This window comes from Saccopteryx bilineata, chromosome 3, assembly GCF_036850765.1.
Source record: "Saccopteryx bilineata isolate mSacBil1 chromosome 3, mSacBil1_pri_phased_curated, whole genome shotgun sequence".
NCBI lineage: Eukaryota > Metazoa > Chordata > Mammalia > Chiroptera > Emballonuridae > Saccopteryx > Saccopteryx bilineata.
The window spans coordinates 294,144,219-294,160,247 of NC_089492.1; the positions used below are offsets into that span (position 1 = coordinate 294,144,219).

At 46.2% G+C, this 16,029-nt stretch overlaps 1 protein-coding gene and 1 long non-coding RNA gene across 2 annotated transcripts in view; one reads left to right on the top strand and one right to left on the bottom strand.

Annotated features, from left to right (window-relative positions):
* The window catches only part of LOC136331817 (uncharacterized), a 141,586-nt gene that overhangs the window by 20,412 nt on the left and 105,145 nt on the right, over positions 1–16,029 (top strand). The gene's annotated exons all lie outside the window — the stretch shown is intronic.
* Positions 1,788–11,762, bottom strand: LOC136331779 (zinc finger protein 551-like). Its single transcript, XM_066270802.1, is given in 5 exon segments — positions 1,788–2,989; positions 2,991–3,028; positions 3,030–4,603; positions 7,170–7,293; positions 11,567–11,762. Coding segments are annotated over 5 exon segments (1,842 nt in total). The 5' UTR covers positions 11,600–11,762; the 3' UTR covers positions 1,788–2,916.

Below are 16,029 nucleotides of genomic sequence, written 5' to 3' on the forward strand. Positions count from 1 at the left end.
ACCTGGAGTGCTGAGGAAGACAGGGACACTATAAATGGGTTGGCAATAAATACATATATGAGTGACGGATGAGCTCATTTCATGTGTGACGATTTCACAGCTTTATCCATGTCAAGCTCACAAACAATACACAACACATAAGTGCACTTTGTTGCAGGTCAAATATACATATACCTGAATAAAGCTTTTACAAGTGGTTCCAGTCCTGGCTGGCTAGGTCAGCTGGTTAAAACGTCATCCCGCTACACTGAGATGGTAGGTCCAATGCCCAGTCAAGCCACCTATAAGAATTAACCAGTGGGTGCTTGGAAGGGTAGAACAAAAAAATCATTCTTTCTTTCTCTCACCCCATTCTTCTTGCCCTCTAAAATCAATACATTTAAGAAGTTAAAAATACTAAAATAAAAGTGGTTCCTAATGAAGACCTAGATATACTATTTTTTTTTTCTAAAAATTACATTGGCAACATTATATAGACTCTACCATCTATGTCCTCATGTCCTGGAAGAAGTACCCTTGCCTCAGTAGCAGCAAATATTGGTAAGCAGTGAGGACTACTGCTATCTGAAACAACAGGAATGCTGAGTGGGTCACAAAAGACAAATCCCCGGACTGATCACAAGACCATCCTTCCCTCAAGCTGTTTCCATGCTTGTGAAACAATAATCTTGAGATGAACACTGCAGAAAGTCTAAAGGATCCCACAAAACCATTAGATTATTTTTTACTGCCAGTGACCTCAGCTACAAAACATAGTAATGGAGGTCCTGAGAATGTCTGTACACACAGATCACACAAGGCATAGTCCCTGGTAACATCTGTGGCCGAGTTTTCAGAAGAGGCACCTTCTATCTCATTTAAGTGCAGTCTCTTCCACTCACTATTAATTGTTTCTATTCCAATTGCAATTTCATTTAACCCTAAGACTCTTACAACAAATGACACTAGCTTATGAAATTTTGTACATCATATAACCTGGGGAAAGGTCCCCGAACCATTGCAGTGAAACAGATAATGTTTACTGTGAACATGAAAATAAAATTCCATATTGTTCACTGAAGCACAATAAAGGCAACTCTTTAGGCTGACCTTTTTTTCTTTTTTCTTTTTCTTTTTTTATTTTTCTGAAGTGAGAAGCAGGGAGGCAGAGAGACAGACTCCCGCATGCGCCCAACCGGGATCCGCCAGGCATGCCCACCAGGGAGCAATGGTCTGCCCATCTGGGGTGTTGCTCCGTTGTAACCAGAGCCATTCTAGCGCCTGAGGCGGAGGCCATGGAGCCATCCTCAGTGCCTGGGGCCACCTTTGCTCCCATGGAGCCTTGGCTGTGGGAAGGGAAGAGAGACAGAAAGGAGAGAGGGAAGGGTGGAGAAGCAGATGGGCGCTTCTGCTGTGTGCACTGGCCGAAAATTGAACCCAGGACTTCCACACGCCAGGCTGATACCCTACCACTGAGCCAACTGGCCAGGGATAGGCTGATCTTTCACCTATCCAATATTCATGGCACCAAGCTGCAAATTAGGACTACAAAATCATGCAGTTTTCTTTAAAGGTCTAGGGCAGCCATGCAAAATATGCCAGTATTTGACAAAGAGCCATTTCCTGCCATCAACGCTCTTCTTTCTGAAGCATAGCATTTTGGGATCCCCAAAAATATCTGTTCATATGTACATGCTGACAGATCACAATTCTGCTTTCAAATCATTCTGTGCAATACATATAACCAACCACAAGGGTAAATATACAAAAGCAAAAAGACTCACAAAAAGAGAAAAAAAACAGAGCAGTGTACAGTAAGAAGTTCCCAGGTTGATGAATGACAACTTGGAAAAAAAATTTTATTTATTTATTTTATGTGAAAGGAGGGGAGACAGTGAGGCAGACTCCCACAAGTGCTCCAACTGGGATCCACTCGGCAACCCCTTCTGGGGCTGATGCTTCTTGAGTACTGAGCTATTTTTAGCTCCTAAGGCTGATGCAGTTGGACCAACTGAGCTACCCTCAGTACACAGGGCCAGTGCTTGAACCAATCAAGCCACTGGCTGCAGGAGGAGAAGAGGAAGAGAAGGGGGAGAGAAAGGGGAGAGGGAAGGGTAAAGGGAGTGGGAGAGAAGCAGATGGACGCTTTTCCTGTGTGCCCTGACTGGGTATCGAACCCTGGACATCCATATGTTGAGCCGATGCTCTAACCACTGAGCCACCCACCAGGGCTACACCTGGAAAAATTAATCACAGCATAATGTATATAATGTTAAAACAACCATGACCATGAAAAAGTTAATCATTCTTAGCCAAGAATGGGTCTTTTGGACCAACACTGGGAAGGTTCATTCCTTAGCCTAAGCTCACTTCCAAAAGCTCAGTGTATTCTTAACTGCCTCAAGTTAAAGGGAAAGCGCAGAGGTCAGCTTCCCTGAACACACTGGGGTTGTGACTGGTACATGCCGTGCAGGTGAGCCAGGTAGGAGAGGTGAAATGGCTTCAGCCACAATTACAACACTCTGGTAATAGCCCTGGGCAGGTTAGAAAGTGTACTGCAGCTCCTTAAAGCCTTGCTTGTACCTGAAAATGATGAGGAACTTAGCACAATGCATGTTCTGCTAAAACAGGTTTAAAATTCAGGTAAATGACTCTCAAAGAGTCTCCTCCAGTGCTGATATACGTACTGAGTAAGGAAATAAAACACGCCCAGCACATTTCAAACTGGTCTTCAATGTAAACAAACTGATGTGTAGAAGTGAGATTTACAGCTAAAAGATTTCCCACATTCACTCCACTCATAAGGTCTTTCGTCAGTGTGAACTCTTGGGTGCCTAAAAAGGGTGAGATTTGTGACTAAAAGACTTCTGACATTCACTGTATTCATAGTCTTTCTCCAGTGTAAATTCTGCTCTTAAGTGAGACTAAAGAAATTACTCAAGAATTTCCCACAAACACTACACTATTAGGCATTTCTCCAGTGTGAGCTCTGTGGTGTTTAATGAGGGCAGTTTTGGCTTAAGGACTTCCCTCAATCACTACACTCATAGATAGGGCTTTTCTGCAGTGTGAACTCTCCGGTGTCGAAAGAGGTAAGATTTGCGGCTAAAAGATTTTCCACAATCACTACACTCATAAGGCCTTTCTCCAGTGTGAACTCTCTGGTGTCGAATGAGGTTAAACTTATAGCTAAAGCATTTCTCACAACCATTGCATTCATAAGGCTTTTCTCCAGTGTGAACTTTGTGGTGTCGGAAAAGGCCAGAGCTATTACGAAAGGATTTTCCACACTCGTTACACTCATAAGGTCTTTCTCCAGTGTGAACTCTCTGGTGCTCAATGAGTCGAAAGGAATTGCTAAAGTATTTCCCACACTGGCTACACTCGTAAGGCTTTTCTCCAGAATGTACTTGATAGTGTCGAAGAAGGGAGCTGCGTTGGCTAAAGGATTTCCCACATTCACTGCATTCGTATGGCTTTAAACCAGTATGAATTTTCTGGTGTTTAATGAGAGTAGAGGTTTGGCTAAAGGATTTCCCACATTTTTCACACTCATAAGGCTTTTCTCCTGAATGAACTCGACCATGTCGGAGAAGGTAGCTATGTTGGCTAAAGGATTTCCCACATTCACTGCACTCATACGGCTTTTCTCCAGTGTGAATTTTCCGGTGTTTAATGAGAGTAGAGGAATGGCTAAAGGATTTCCCACATTCACCACACTGGTAAGGCTTTTCTCCAGAATGAACTCGATGATGTTGAATGAGTTGGGAGCGATTCTTAAAGGATTTCCAACACTGATTACATTCATATGGCTTTTCACCAGTGTGAATTTTCTGGTGTTTCATGAGGATAGATTTGTAGCTAAAGCATGTCCCGCAAACACTGCACTCATATGGTTTCTCTCCACTGCAAATTCTGTAATGATGAATGAGGCTAGAGCTTTGACTGAAGGACATCCCATAATCACTCAACTCACTAGGAATTTCTTCAGTGTGAATTGTCCTATTTTGAATGAGGTTAAAGATGTGTTTAAAGTCTTTCTCGGATTTTCTACACTCATAAGGCTCTTCTTCACAAACACTGACACCATGATGTTGAACATCTTTGTGGCTGGGGCTGGAAGCGTTTTCACAATGACCACACTGGTGATGACTTTTTCCACTGGGAAAGGCCAGCCCACTCCCACTGACACTGTGTGGTTCTTCACAGTCATGAGTGACCTGGTGTGGGAGAAGGTCTGAAATGGCAGGGGCATCCTCCCCTACCTTCCTAGAGAAGAAAGGAGCCCCTGAGGGGTAGAAGGTGCAGCTGGTCACAAACGAGGCCCTGTCTGTATCTCCTTTCCAGGGTGTCTCTCCACCGGAATGCCTCTGTTTCTGGTGAAGGTCTGCAGTGAAAGAGAAGCCTCTGATGCACGTGTCAATGAAGAATGTTTTCTCCTCAAGGGATCCTGCTTGCAACAGAGCCAGGTGCAAAGTATCTTTCAAGACTGAGCAACGCTTCTCACAAGGATGGGCCTTCGGAATGGCTGAAGGTATCTGATAAGCACTGACTTGGGATTCTCCTTCTACAGATACATGTTGCTTGGAAGGGGGCTCTTCCTCTTCCACTTTATGGCAACAACCTAAAATGAGAGAAATGCTAGGAAATGGATGTTCAGTTGGGTGGCAAAGGAAAGTCCCTTTACAAAGGTGTGTCATACATACTGTGTTCGTTCCATGGGAATCTCTGAATAGAAGGGACCTGGAGGCAGGGTGAATAGGGGCTGCTGTGCAGTTCTGGGCCTCTGAAGATCACAAAATTGGGATGACTGCACCCGAAATGAACACAAAGAGGGCATGCGCTACAGGGGACAGAAGTAGGGTCTCCAATTCATTCTTCTGCTAGTGGCATTCAGCAATGTTTGTCAGCTGTTGACATGGGCAAGTTGTACAGAAAGTTATTTATGTACTTTTCCCAGTAAAAAAAAAAGTAGCTGCCCTTTCAGGGTTACTTAAAAATGTATGTGATGGCCCTGGACAGTTGGCTCAGCGGTAGAGCGTAGGCCCACCATGTGGAAGTCCCAGGTTTGATTCTCAGTCAGAGCATACAGGAGAAGCACCCATCTGCTTCTCCACCCTTCCCTCTCTCCTTCCTCTCTATCTTTCTCCTCCCCTCTTGCAGCCAAAGCTCCATTGGAGCAAAGTTGGCTCAGGCACTGAGGACGGCTCTATGGCCTCCGGCTCAGGTGCTAGAATGGTTCCAGTTGCAACGGAGCAAAGGAACACGTGATGTATGAAGGCTAGAAAGTAGCCAGGAGTCAGAAAGTCAGAAATAAAATGACAAGCAACAAACTTTCAAGTATGGGAAAGAAAATGCAGGAATGGCCATGACTGGATAGCTCAGTTGGTTAGAGCATTGTCCTAAAGTGCAGAGGTGGCGGATTTGATCCCCAGTCAGAGCACATACAGGAACAGATCTATGTTTTTGTCTCTCTCTCCCTTCCTCTCTCACTGAAATCAATAAATAAGAAAATTTAGGCCCTGGCCGGTTGGCTCAGCAGTAGAGCGTCAGCCTAGCGTGTGGAGGACCTGGGTTCGATTCCCGGCCAGGGCACACAGGAGAAGCGCCCATTTGCTTCTCCACCCCTCCGCCGCGCTTTCCCTCTCTGTCTCTCTCTTCCCCTCCCGCAGCCAAGGCTCCACTGGAGCAAAGATGGCCTGGGCGCTGGGGATGGTTCTGTGGCCTCTGCCCCAGGCACTAGAGTGGCTCTGGTTGCAACATGGCGACGCCCAGGATGGGCAGAGCATCGCCCCCTGGTGGGCAGAGCGTCGCCCTTGGTGGGCGTGCCAGGTGGATCCCGGTCAGGCGCATGCGGGAGTCTGTCTGACTGTCTCTCCCTGTTTCCAGCTTCAGAAAAATGAAAAAAAAAAAAAAAGAAAATGTAAAAAAGAAAAAGAATATGTAGAAATGAAGTGTTACCAGTGACACTTGAACCAAAACACTACTGAACACACTGCAGGTTCCTAGTATGATCTCAACACAGATCGTAGGTCATACCCTCCTCCAGCTGCTACTCACCAGGGCCAGGCTTCCTTGGAGACCATCTTGCCACCCTGTACAAACCCAGGGCTCTCCACTCACCTTCTATTATAAAACTACTCAGAACTTGAATAATCTTGAGTTTTCAAAAAGACAACAGAGGTGAGCAGCTAGCTGAGCCCAGAGCGACTAGACATACAATAGTATTCAGAGAAGAAAATATTACAAACAACACTGATGAAGGGAGTTACCAGAACAGCTCACAGTTCATACAAGTAATGACCATGACCTCGCATGGGCAGTCACAGAGAACCATTAGCTACACGAAACGAGCAGAACTGGAGGTCACTGTTCTGGACAGAGTCACAAGGAGAGAACAAGCAAGGTGGGTTCCACTACTCTGCCTGGAAGACTACTGACTCCCAGATACTTCCCTGCACTTTTTTTTTAAGTAGAGGGGAGATAGAGAGACATGCACCCCAAACGAGATCCATTGGCAAACCCCAACTGAGGCCGATGCTTGAATCACCTAAGCTATTCTCAGTATCTGAGGCCAACACTCAGACCAACTGAGCTGTCCTCAGTGCCCAGTGCCGATGTTTGAATCAATTGAGCCACTCACTGGCTGTGAGAGGAGAAGAGAGAAAGAGGGGTGGAGAAGCAGATGGTCGCTTCTCATGTGTGTCCTGACCGGAGATCAAACCCAGGACGTCCGCCTGCTGGGCTGACGTTCTATCCACTGACCCAATCAGCCAGGGCCACTTCCCTACTTTTTTTTGAGGCAACAGGTTTTCAGAATGTTCAGGGAGTCCAGCACTGGCAGCCAAAGAACATATGACAAGAAAGTGGAAGACGTTAGTAAAACCCATGGTCTGGCTTTACTAAAGAAAAATTTAACTCTGAAAAAAAAGAAGCCTGACCTGTGGAGGTGCAGCAGATAGAGTGTCAACGTGAAATGCTGAGGTTGCCAGTTTGAAACCCTGGGCTCACCCAGTCAAAGTACATAAAACTAGCAAACAATGATCAATTAAAGTGAAACCACTATGAGTTGATACTTTTCTCCCCACCCCACCTCTCTCTGGAAAACCAGTAAATAAAACCTTTTATAAAAAAAAAAAAAGAGCATAGAACATCACCTCAGGACATTAGGAGAGATGTGAAGGTCTTACCCACAGATGCTACAAGTGCAAAGATCTCCAGCATCACGTCGCAGTACAGAAGTCTCTGAGCTTCATCCAGAAGCCCCCACTCCTCCTGGGAGAAGGCAATGGCCACATCCTCAAAGTTCATATCCTGTCATAATAGGGACAGTTCATTCCATGATCAACTTCTCTTCCAGGATTCCAAGTTAAGCATACCCCCACCCTGCACAACCAGGTGCTCACCCAACTCCCCATCTTCGAGAAGAAACTAGGCCTTGGTATCATCAGAGTCACTCTCTCCTTCTATTCCCATTCATACTGTGTCATCCCACAACAGGCAGATACCAGAGCTCGAGACCTTGGTTGTAGGCCAGATTGCCTCGTGTCCATATGGTGTCACAAACATACCATATTTTTCGCTCCCTAAGATGCACCTTTTCCCCCCAAAAGTGGAGGGGGAAATGCCCATGCGTCTTATGGAGTGAATGTTCATTTTTTTTTTTTAGCTGCTGCGGGTTCCCGGACAACTAGAAGAATATTTGAACATTAAAGTCTCTTCTCATTTGTTAATAACAGTACTAATGGTTGTTAATACTGCTGTTGAGTTTGCATGGTTGACATATTATTGTGGTATATTTTATTAAACATTTTTAATAACACACCATTTGGTTCAGAATTTTTTTTTTTTATTATTATTTTCCTCCTTAAAACCCTAGGTGCATCTTATGGTCAGGTGCGTCTTATGGAACAAAAAATATAGTAGGTTAAGCAAAGAAGTTGATCATAGAAAATGTGTGAGTGGTTTCATACTGGTCTTATTAGGCAATATGGGTGATACCCCAGAGTTGATCTCCAAAACATAAAAAAACATGGCATAGACCTTCACCCATATGACTCCAAACTCAGGCTCCTGATGCCATCAGTTTACATTACCCTTGCTCTGCACCTATCTTTGAATGACACCTCCCTTCTACAGCTAAATTCCCAGAAGCACAATGTCAAAAATAACCCAGCCCAGCCATGACAGGGACAGTTTGTTCCCTGATCCCCTCCCTCCCCAGGATTATAATTCCACCACCTAATATATCCCTTGCTTTCCCCTTTCCCTTCCCCATGCCAAGCATGTAGGACCCCAATAACCCCTTTATGGGGGCACTTCCCCTGGCGGTCCCCTCATCATTTCTTTATAAAAAACGCACCAGGCCTTGGCCGGCTGGCCCAGTGGTAGAGCACTGGCCTGGCATGTGAAAGTCCTGGGTTTGATTCCTGGTCAGGGCACATAATAGGAGAAGCACCCATCTGCTTCTCCACCCTTCCCCCTCTCCTTCCTCTCTATCTCTCTCTTCCCCTTCCGCAGCCAAGGCTCCACTGGAGCAAAGTTGGCCCAGGTGCTGAAGATGGCTCCCTGGCCTCAGGTGCTAGAACAGCTCCAGTTTCAGCGGAGCAATGGCCCAGATGGGCAGAGATAGCCCCATGGTGGGCATGCCAAGTGGATCTTGGTCGGGCACATGCGGGAGCCTCTCTGCCTCCTGGCTTCTAACTTTGGAGAAAAAAAATCCTCAGATATTCACAGCTCTTCTCCACAGGGACTGCACTTGACATTCCTTCTTCAGGCACAGCCTATCTCTCTCCACCTCATACTTACTGGAAGCCCATCCCTAGGGGTCCTCTACCACCTCATGATGACTGAGTCTCACAGATGACCACTTAGGCCATAAGGTCATCTGCCAGAATTACTGCAACACCCAAGACCACACCAAGGTTCACACACACACACACAAATCTCACTAAGGCTATAGCCAAGTGAACTCACACAAGGCCCCATCTCATCTTGTCTGAATTACTCTTTGGCCACCCATTCATTTAAAGTCCACTCATCCCTTGAAGGCCTTGGACACCTGCCAAACCATTCTCTCTCCCCACAATCTACATGACCACTTCTGTCCCTAAGCAGTGTTTTGACTCCCACAATCCGGGACCTCATCAGGAAACCCAGTCCACAGGTCTACCCTCTTCTTTCTAGGCTACTACCGTGTTTCCCCCAAAATAAAACGGTGTCTTATTTTCAGGGGATGTCTTATTTTTCCATGAACAAGAATTCACATTTATTGTTGAACAAAAAAATCAACATTTATTAATATACTGTAGTCATGTCATCACAAACATCAGCATAACCAGCCAAACTCTGAATTCCATCAAGAATTTCTTGGGACTCTATTTCCATGTACAACCATCTATGGTACTACCATTATTATCCTGATAGATTCTCCATATGAAAGTGATCTACAGCTCCTCCCTGGTCCATAAACTCTCCACTACTTACTGGAAAAGTCTCCATCCTGTACTCCTTCTCAGAATTCCAGATGCTCATGAACTACTATCGGAATGTCTCAGACCCTTAACGGACCAAAAAGAAAACACCTGACATCCCCAATGAATATTATTACTCTTAATTAGTATGGCTTTCTCCATCTCACTTCATGGTGCTTCCTTAGCTCCACTGCTATAACCAAATCTTCACAAATCCCTCCTACCTCTTCTCTCTTTCTCAAAACTGGAAAATCCTGGCGGCCACACCCAGAACACTGATGGAGAATCTAACTGCTTCCCCCACCTCCACGGCCACCATCCTGATCCAGTCACCATTATTACACTCAGGCAGACTATCAGAACAGTCTCCGCCCTGGTCTTTCTACCACCTCCCTCATACCCACTGTTTTCCATGCTGCAGCCACAGGGATTCTAATGAGACCTGGGTAAGATCACCTGCCTCCATGGTACCACATCTCCCATAGCTCCCATCACCTGCAAAACAGACACCCAACTTGTCACAAAGCAGCTCTAGACCTTGTTCCTGTATTTCTGTTCTCAGTTCCTATAAGAAAGGGGCCCTGACCGGTTTGCTCAATGGTAATGCGTCAGTCCGGTATGTGGAAGTCCTGGGTTCGATTCCCAGCCAGGGCACACAGGAGAAGCGCCCATCTGCTTCTCCACCCTTCCCCCTCCTCCTTTCTCTCTGTCTCTCTTTTCCCTTCCTGCAGCCAAGGCTCCATTGGAACAAGTTGGCCCAGGTGCTGAGGACGGCTCCATGGCCTCTGCCTCAGGCGCTAGAATGGCTCTGGCTGCAATGGAGCAACAGCCCAGTTGGGCAGAGCATCATCTCCTGGTGGGCATGCCGGGTGGATCCCGGTCGGGCGCATGTGGGAGTCTGTCTCTCGGTCTCCCCACTTCTGGAATGGAATGGAATGGAAGGGAAGGGAAAGGAAAGGGGAAAAGGGAAAGGGGAAGGGAAGTAAGAAAGACTGACTTGCTGATCCTTGAATCGGCTTCGACTCCACACCAAGGCTTTGCACAAGCTGGTATCTATCTATGCCTGGGAGGATCTCCCATGTCTCATTCCTGATTGCCAAACAGTAATAACTTTATCAAATCCTAGACCTGGACTTAGGACCCTGGGCTTGTTGTCCGTTCAAGGTCCCCAGATCCAAAGGCTGGAAGAATGGTCAAACAGTCCCAAGGCCATAAGAATGTCAGGCCCTGAAATAATCTCCATAAAGCAGCACCCCTAAGAGATTCTGCAGTTGGAAGAAATCTGAGGAAAAAGGTCTGTTGAGGGTCTGGCAACCACCTCCAGGATCCATGAGGTCCAGGATCCAAGGGTCTTTAAGCCGCTGAATACCCTTGCCCCAGCGGTGTCGCAGTGGATAGAGCATCAGACTGGGAAGCAAAAGACCCAGGTTTGAAACCCCAAGGTCGCCAGCTTGAGCCCAAGGTCACTGGCTTGAGCAAGGGGTCACTCAGTCTGCTGTAGCCTCCTGATCAAGGCACATATGAGAAAGCAATCAATGAACAACTAAGGAGCCGCAAGGAAGAATTGATGCTTCTCATCTCTCTCCCTTCCTATCTGTCCCTCTCTCTCTGTCTCTGTCTGTGTCACAGACAAAAACAAACAAAAAAACCCTTGTCCAGCTCCGGGATGAATGCATTAATTACCTCAAGGCCTAACTGAGTACTCTCGCCAGTGACTCATCTTTTCGAAGACGTCACCTCCACCTAACTGCGATCCTCTCTCTTCTATTGTTCTTCCCAGACACTTTCTGGGAAACTTCAGGACCCTACCTCAGACTGTGCCGCTCTTTGGTTCACAACCCTCCAGTGTCCTGAGGACGAAAGGAAAACTCCTCAGGCACCACGTACCGTCCCCTTCTCCGTCGCCTTTAGACACAAAACGCGGGTTTCCCCGAGTCCTCCCAGCTCCGCGGCCCCTCTGCCTGTCACCCTGACACGCCATCACACCGGGTGTCACCCACGAGCGCCTCACGGTCCGGGACGCCAAGGCCTGGGCTGCAGGACGAAACCGGCCCCCGCACCGGGGCTCCGAGTTCGGAGGGGCGAGGCAGTGAGGGCCCCGGGGACGCGCTCACCTCAGCCGGGCACCTCAGTGCGGCCGCCGCCATCGGACTCTGTGGGCGGGGCGGAGGCTGCCAGGCGCGGAGGCCCCGATCTCGGCTTGTGGCGGGTGGCCAAGCCCCGGAGCCGCCTTTGCACCTTCCGGACAATCTTCCTGCCGCCCCCCTCGGTCCTGAACAGAGCGGGGAGGACAAAATGACCGCCACGAGAAGGACGCCAAAAGCCCCGCCCAACCCCGTTGGGCCAAAAGGGAAATGCATCTTTTCTGTATTTTCATTGGTTGGATCCCATCAACGTTTTGGCGCATTACCCTCTGGGTAAAGTAGTCCCCTCAACCGAAAAGGTGTCATTAGCGAACTTGGATTTTCATTGGTTGGATAGCTGTCAACGTTTTTACGCGTTGGCTCCGGGTAATGTAGTTCTTTCAGCCGCAGAGATGGGGGTTAGCGATCCTGGATTTTCATTGGTTAGATCGCCGTCAACGTTTGGGCGCATTGGTCTCTGGGTAATGTGGTTCCATCCGCCTCCCAGGCCGCGTTAGCGGCCCAGTCACACTGACCTTGGGGAAAAAAATGGGTTGAGACCTCCAAGGAGGGGCACTTGGAAATGTCAACTTCACGTCGTCGTCGTCGGGGCGGTTTGCAGGTTTCTGGGGAGTGTTATCTGCAACTGACGTTGATGGGAAATATTGTTTCAGACTCCGTGAAGCTCACAATGTTCCCTGAGGGAAAATGTATTATTTCAGTTATTCCCAAAGACCGCAAATCTAAATGGACATATATTCTCATTCCAACACAAAGTGCATCCACTCTTACATTTTTTAAAAAAAGATATTTATTTATTCATTTGAGAAAGGAGAGAGACAGGGGGGAGGTACAGAAGCATCAACTCCCATATGTGCCTTGACCAGGCAAGGCCAGGGTTTTGAACTGGCGACCTCAGTATTCCAGGTCCACGCTATATCCACTGTGCTAACACAAGTCAGGCCTGAAAGTGTTAACCATTTAATGCCAATTCATAAGCACGGAATCTGAATCTGTAAGTCTTAGTGAATTTTGTAATCCTGTATCTTCAGTGCGGGCCATGACTTGAAATAGAAAGGAGGGATTTAAATAGCCCTCAAGGAGGAGAACAAGGAGTTATCTCTGCCTGGGTTCCCACAGAGAATATCTCTCCTGCTTGTATCCCTGATGACGGTCTAATCCATAAAACATTGTTTATCCATTTAGTATTTCCTACTCAATTTTAAGATATATTCCATTTCTTTAGGAATCCCACATATTTCTCATGGGATATAGGGGTAGTGACTGGAGTTCTCAGGAGAACATGTGCAAAGGGTGCATCTGAACACCATCATCTCATTTCATCTTGCAAGGAACAGATAGATGATCATTTCTCTGGTGATGGCTGGGACTCTTGTACATGAGAAAGATAATTGTGAAATGCAACTTACAGAGTTATTATTAATGATTATGTAGTTGCTCGGAGGAAACATCACTGAAGAGTTAAGACCTCAAATAATTTTTATCAACAGACACTTTTTTTTTTTTTTTTACAGAGACAGAGTCAGAGAGAGGGACAGACAGGAACAGAGAGACGAGAAGCATCAATTATTAGTTTTTCGTTGCGCATTGCGACTTCTTAGTTGTTCATTGATTGCCTTCTCACACGTGCCTTGACCGCGGGCCTTCAGCAGACTGAGTAACCCCTTGTTGGAGCCAGCGACCCCAGGCTCAAGCTGGTGAGCTTTTTGCTCAAGCCAGATGAGCCCGCGCTCAAGCCAGCGACCTCGGGGTCTTGAACCTGGGTCCTTCCACATCCCAGTCCAACACTCTATCCACTGCGCCACCACCTGGTCAGGCTATCAACAGATACTGATGTGTGTGTTAGGCTGAACCGAATCTTGGTAATGGGAATCAGGTTCCATTTTAGTGGATTTGTAGTGCTTTCCCATTGAAGTTTTAACTTACAATTTAATTTTAAGTGAGAGGAGGAGAGATAGAGAGGTAGACCCCCACATTTGCCCCAACCAGAAACCACTTGGCGACCCCCATCTGGGGCTGATGATTGAATCACCCTAGCTATCCTCAGCACCAGAGGCTGACACTGGGTCCAAATGAGCTATCCTCAGCACCCAGGGCAGACACATGAGCCAATGAAGCCACTGGCTTGAGAGAACAGAGAGAGAAGGGAGAGAGGAAGGGGAAGAAAGCAGATGGTCACTTCTCATGTGTGCCCTGACCGGGGATGGAACCCAGGACGTCTGCATGCTGGGCCAACTGGCTAGGGCCCACTTATAATTTTATAATAACTCATGTGAAACAACACTTCTAGACCTAACAATCATATGTTGTTTAATGAAGACTCTGCTTAAATATTTTTGTCTTTTACTTACTGATTTCTAAGATTTCTCTTATATTCAAGTTTTTCAGTTAAATATTCACAAGTTTTTCCTAATACTCATCATTGCAATTTGTAATCATTTTGAGATAATCAACTGTATTTCCTCATGTATAAGATGCACCCTTTCCAAAAAATTTGAGGTCTAAAAAATTTGGATGCGTCTTATACAGTGGTTGTAGATTTTCTTACTTGCATTTCCCACGTTTTTGTGCTTGTTTTTGGCCTCATTGTTGAAGACAGTGATTCATCATCAGACACAGATGAGGACAAGGTAATGGATGGGAGTTTTGACAGTGATGAGGAGTTTTATGAATTTTATGGTGAATAAAACTTGAGTTCAATCACTTTATTGAGGTTTTTTTTTTTTTCAAATTTTGGGTCCCCAAATTAAGGTGCGTCTCATACAAGGGGAAATACGGTATATGTGATATAATCACAGTAGTTTTGGAGTTGTCTTGAATTAAAATTAGCAATTCCTTAAGACTCCAATATTTAGTTTTCTTATTTATTGATTTTAGCGAGAGAGGAATAGAGAAAGAGAGAGAAAAACAGGAACATTGATCTGTTCCTGTATGTGCCCTCATGGGGGATCGAACTGACAACCTCTATGCTTCAGGATAACACTCCAACCAACTGAGCCATCTGGCCAGGGCTACACCAATATTTTAGTTAACAATTTATATACTGTATATTAACATTTCCCTATTCAAATAGCTATAGAAATTCTTTCTTCTGATTGAACCGTAACTGAAAATGAATTGGGTCTGGCAATATTCCTAGGAGATACACACCCATAAGGATGAAATTTGGGGACTGGTTTGGCCAAACCCTTGGGCTTCAATGAAGTACTGAAAATCTAGTCAGTGGGGCCTGACTAGGTGGTGAAAAATCAATCAATAGACATCTAAGAAACCGCAACAAAGAATTGATGTTTCTCATCTCTCTCCCTTCCTGTCTGTCCCTCTCTCTGACTCTCTCTGTCTCTGCCAAAAAAAAAGGAAAGAAAATCTAGTCAGTGGGAAATGAGATACTTGTGACTCATGGCTCATAATGGCATCATAATTAATGTGTTATCTGGGGCTGATTATGATGGAGTCGCAAGTGCGGCACATAAGCCCTGACCACATAGCATGGTTGGTTAGAGCAGTGGTTGGCAAACTCATTAGGCAACAGAGCCAAATATCAACAGTACAATGATTGAATTTTCTTTTGAGAGCCAAATTTTTTAACTTAAACTATATAGGTAGGTACATTGTTATTAACTTAATTAGGGTACTCCTAAGCTGGCCAAAGAGCCACACTCAAGGGGCTAAAGAGCCGCATGATGCTCACTAACTGCAGTTTGCCAACCAAGGGATTAGAGCAGGGCTCGGGAACCTATGGCTCGCAAGCCAGATGTGGCTCTTTTGATGGCTGCATCTGACTCGCAGAAAAATCTTTAATAAAAAAATAATGTTAAAAATATAAAACAGCCTGACCTGTGGTGGTGCAGTGGATAAAGTGTCGACCTGGAACGCTGAGGTTGCCGGTTCAAAACCCCGGGCTTGCCTGGTCAAGGCACATATGGGAGTTGATGCTTCCTGCTCCTTCCCCCTTCTCTCTCTCCTCTCTCTCTAAAAATGAATAAATAAAAAATAGATATAAAACATTCTCATGTATTACAATCCATTTCCTACCGCTCATGTTCATGGTTGCAAGTGGCTGGAGCCAATCACAGCTGTCTTCCGGGACAACACCAAATTTTTATTGGATAATGCGTAATGTACACAGGTTGTTGTATGGCTCTCATGGAATTACATTTTAAAATATGTGGCATTCATGGCTTTCTCAGCCAAAAAGGTTCTCGACCCCTGGGTTAGAGCATTATCCTGAAGTGCAGAGGTTGCCAGTTTGATCCCTGATTGGAGGACGTACAGGAACAGATTGATGTGCCCGGGCACTGAGGATGGCTCTGTGGCCTCTGCCTCAGGCGCTAGAATGGCTCTGGATGCAACAGAGTGACACCCCAGAGGGGCAGAGCATCGTCCCTGGTTGGCGTACCGGGTAGATCCCGGTCAGGCGCATGCGGGTGTCT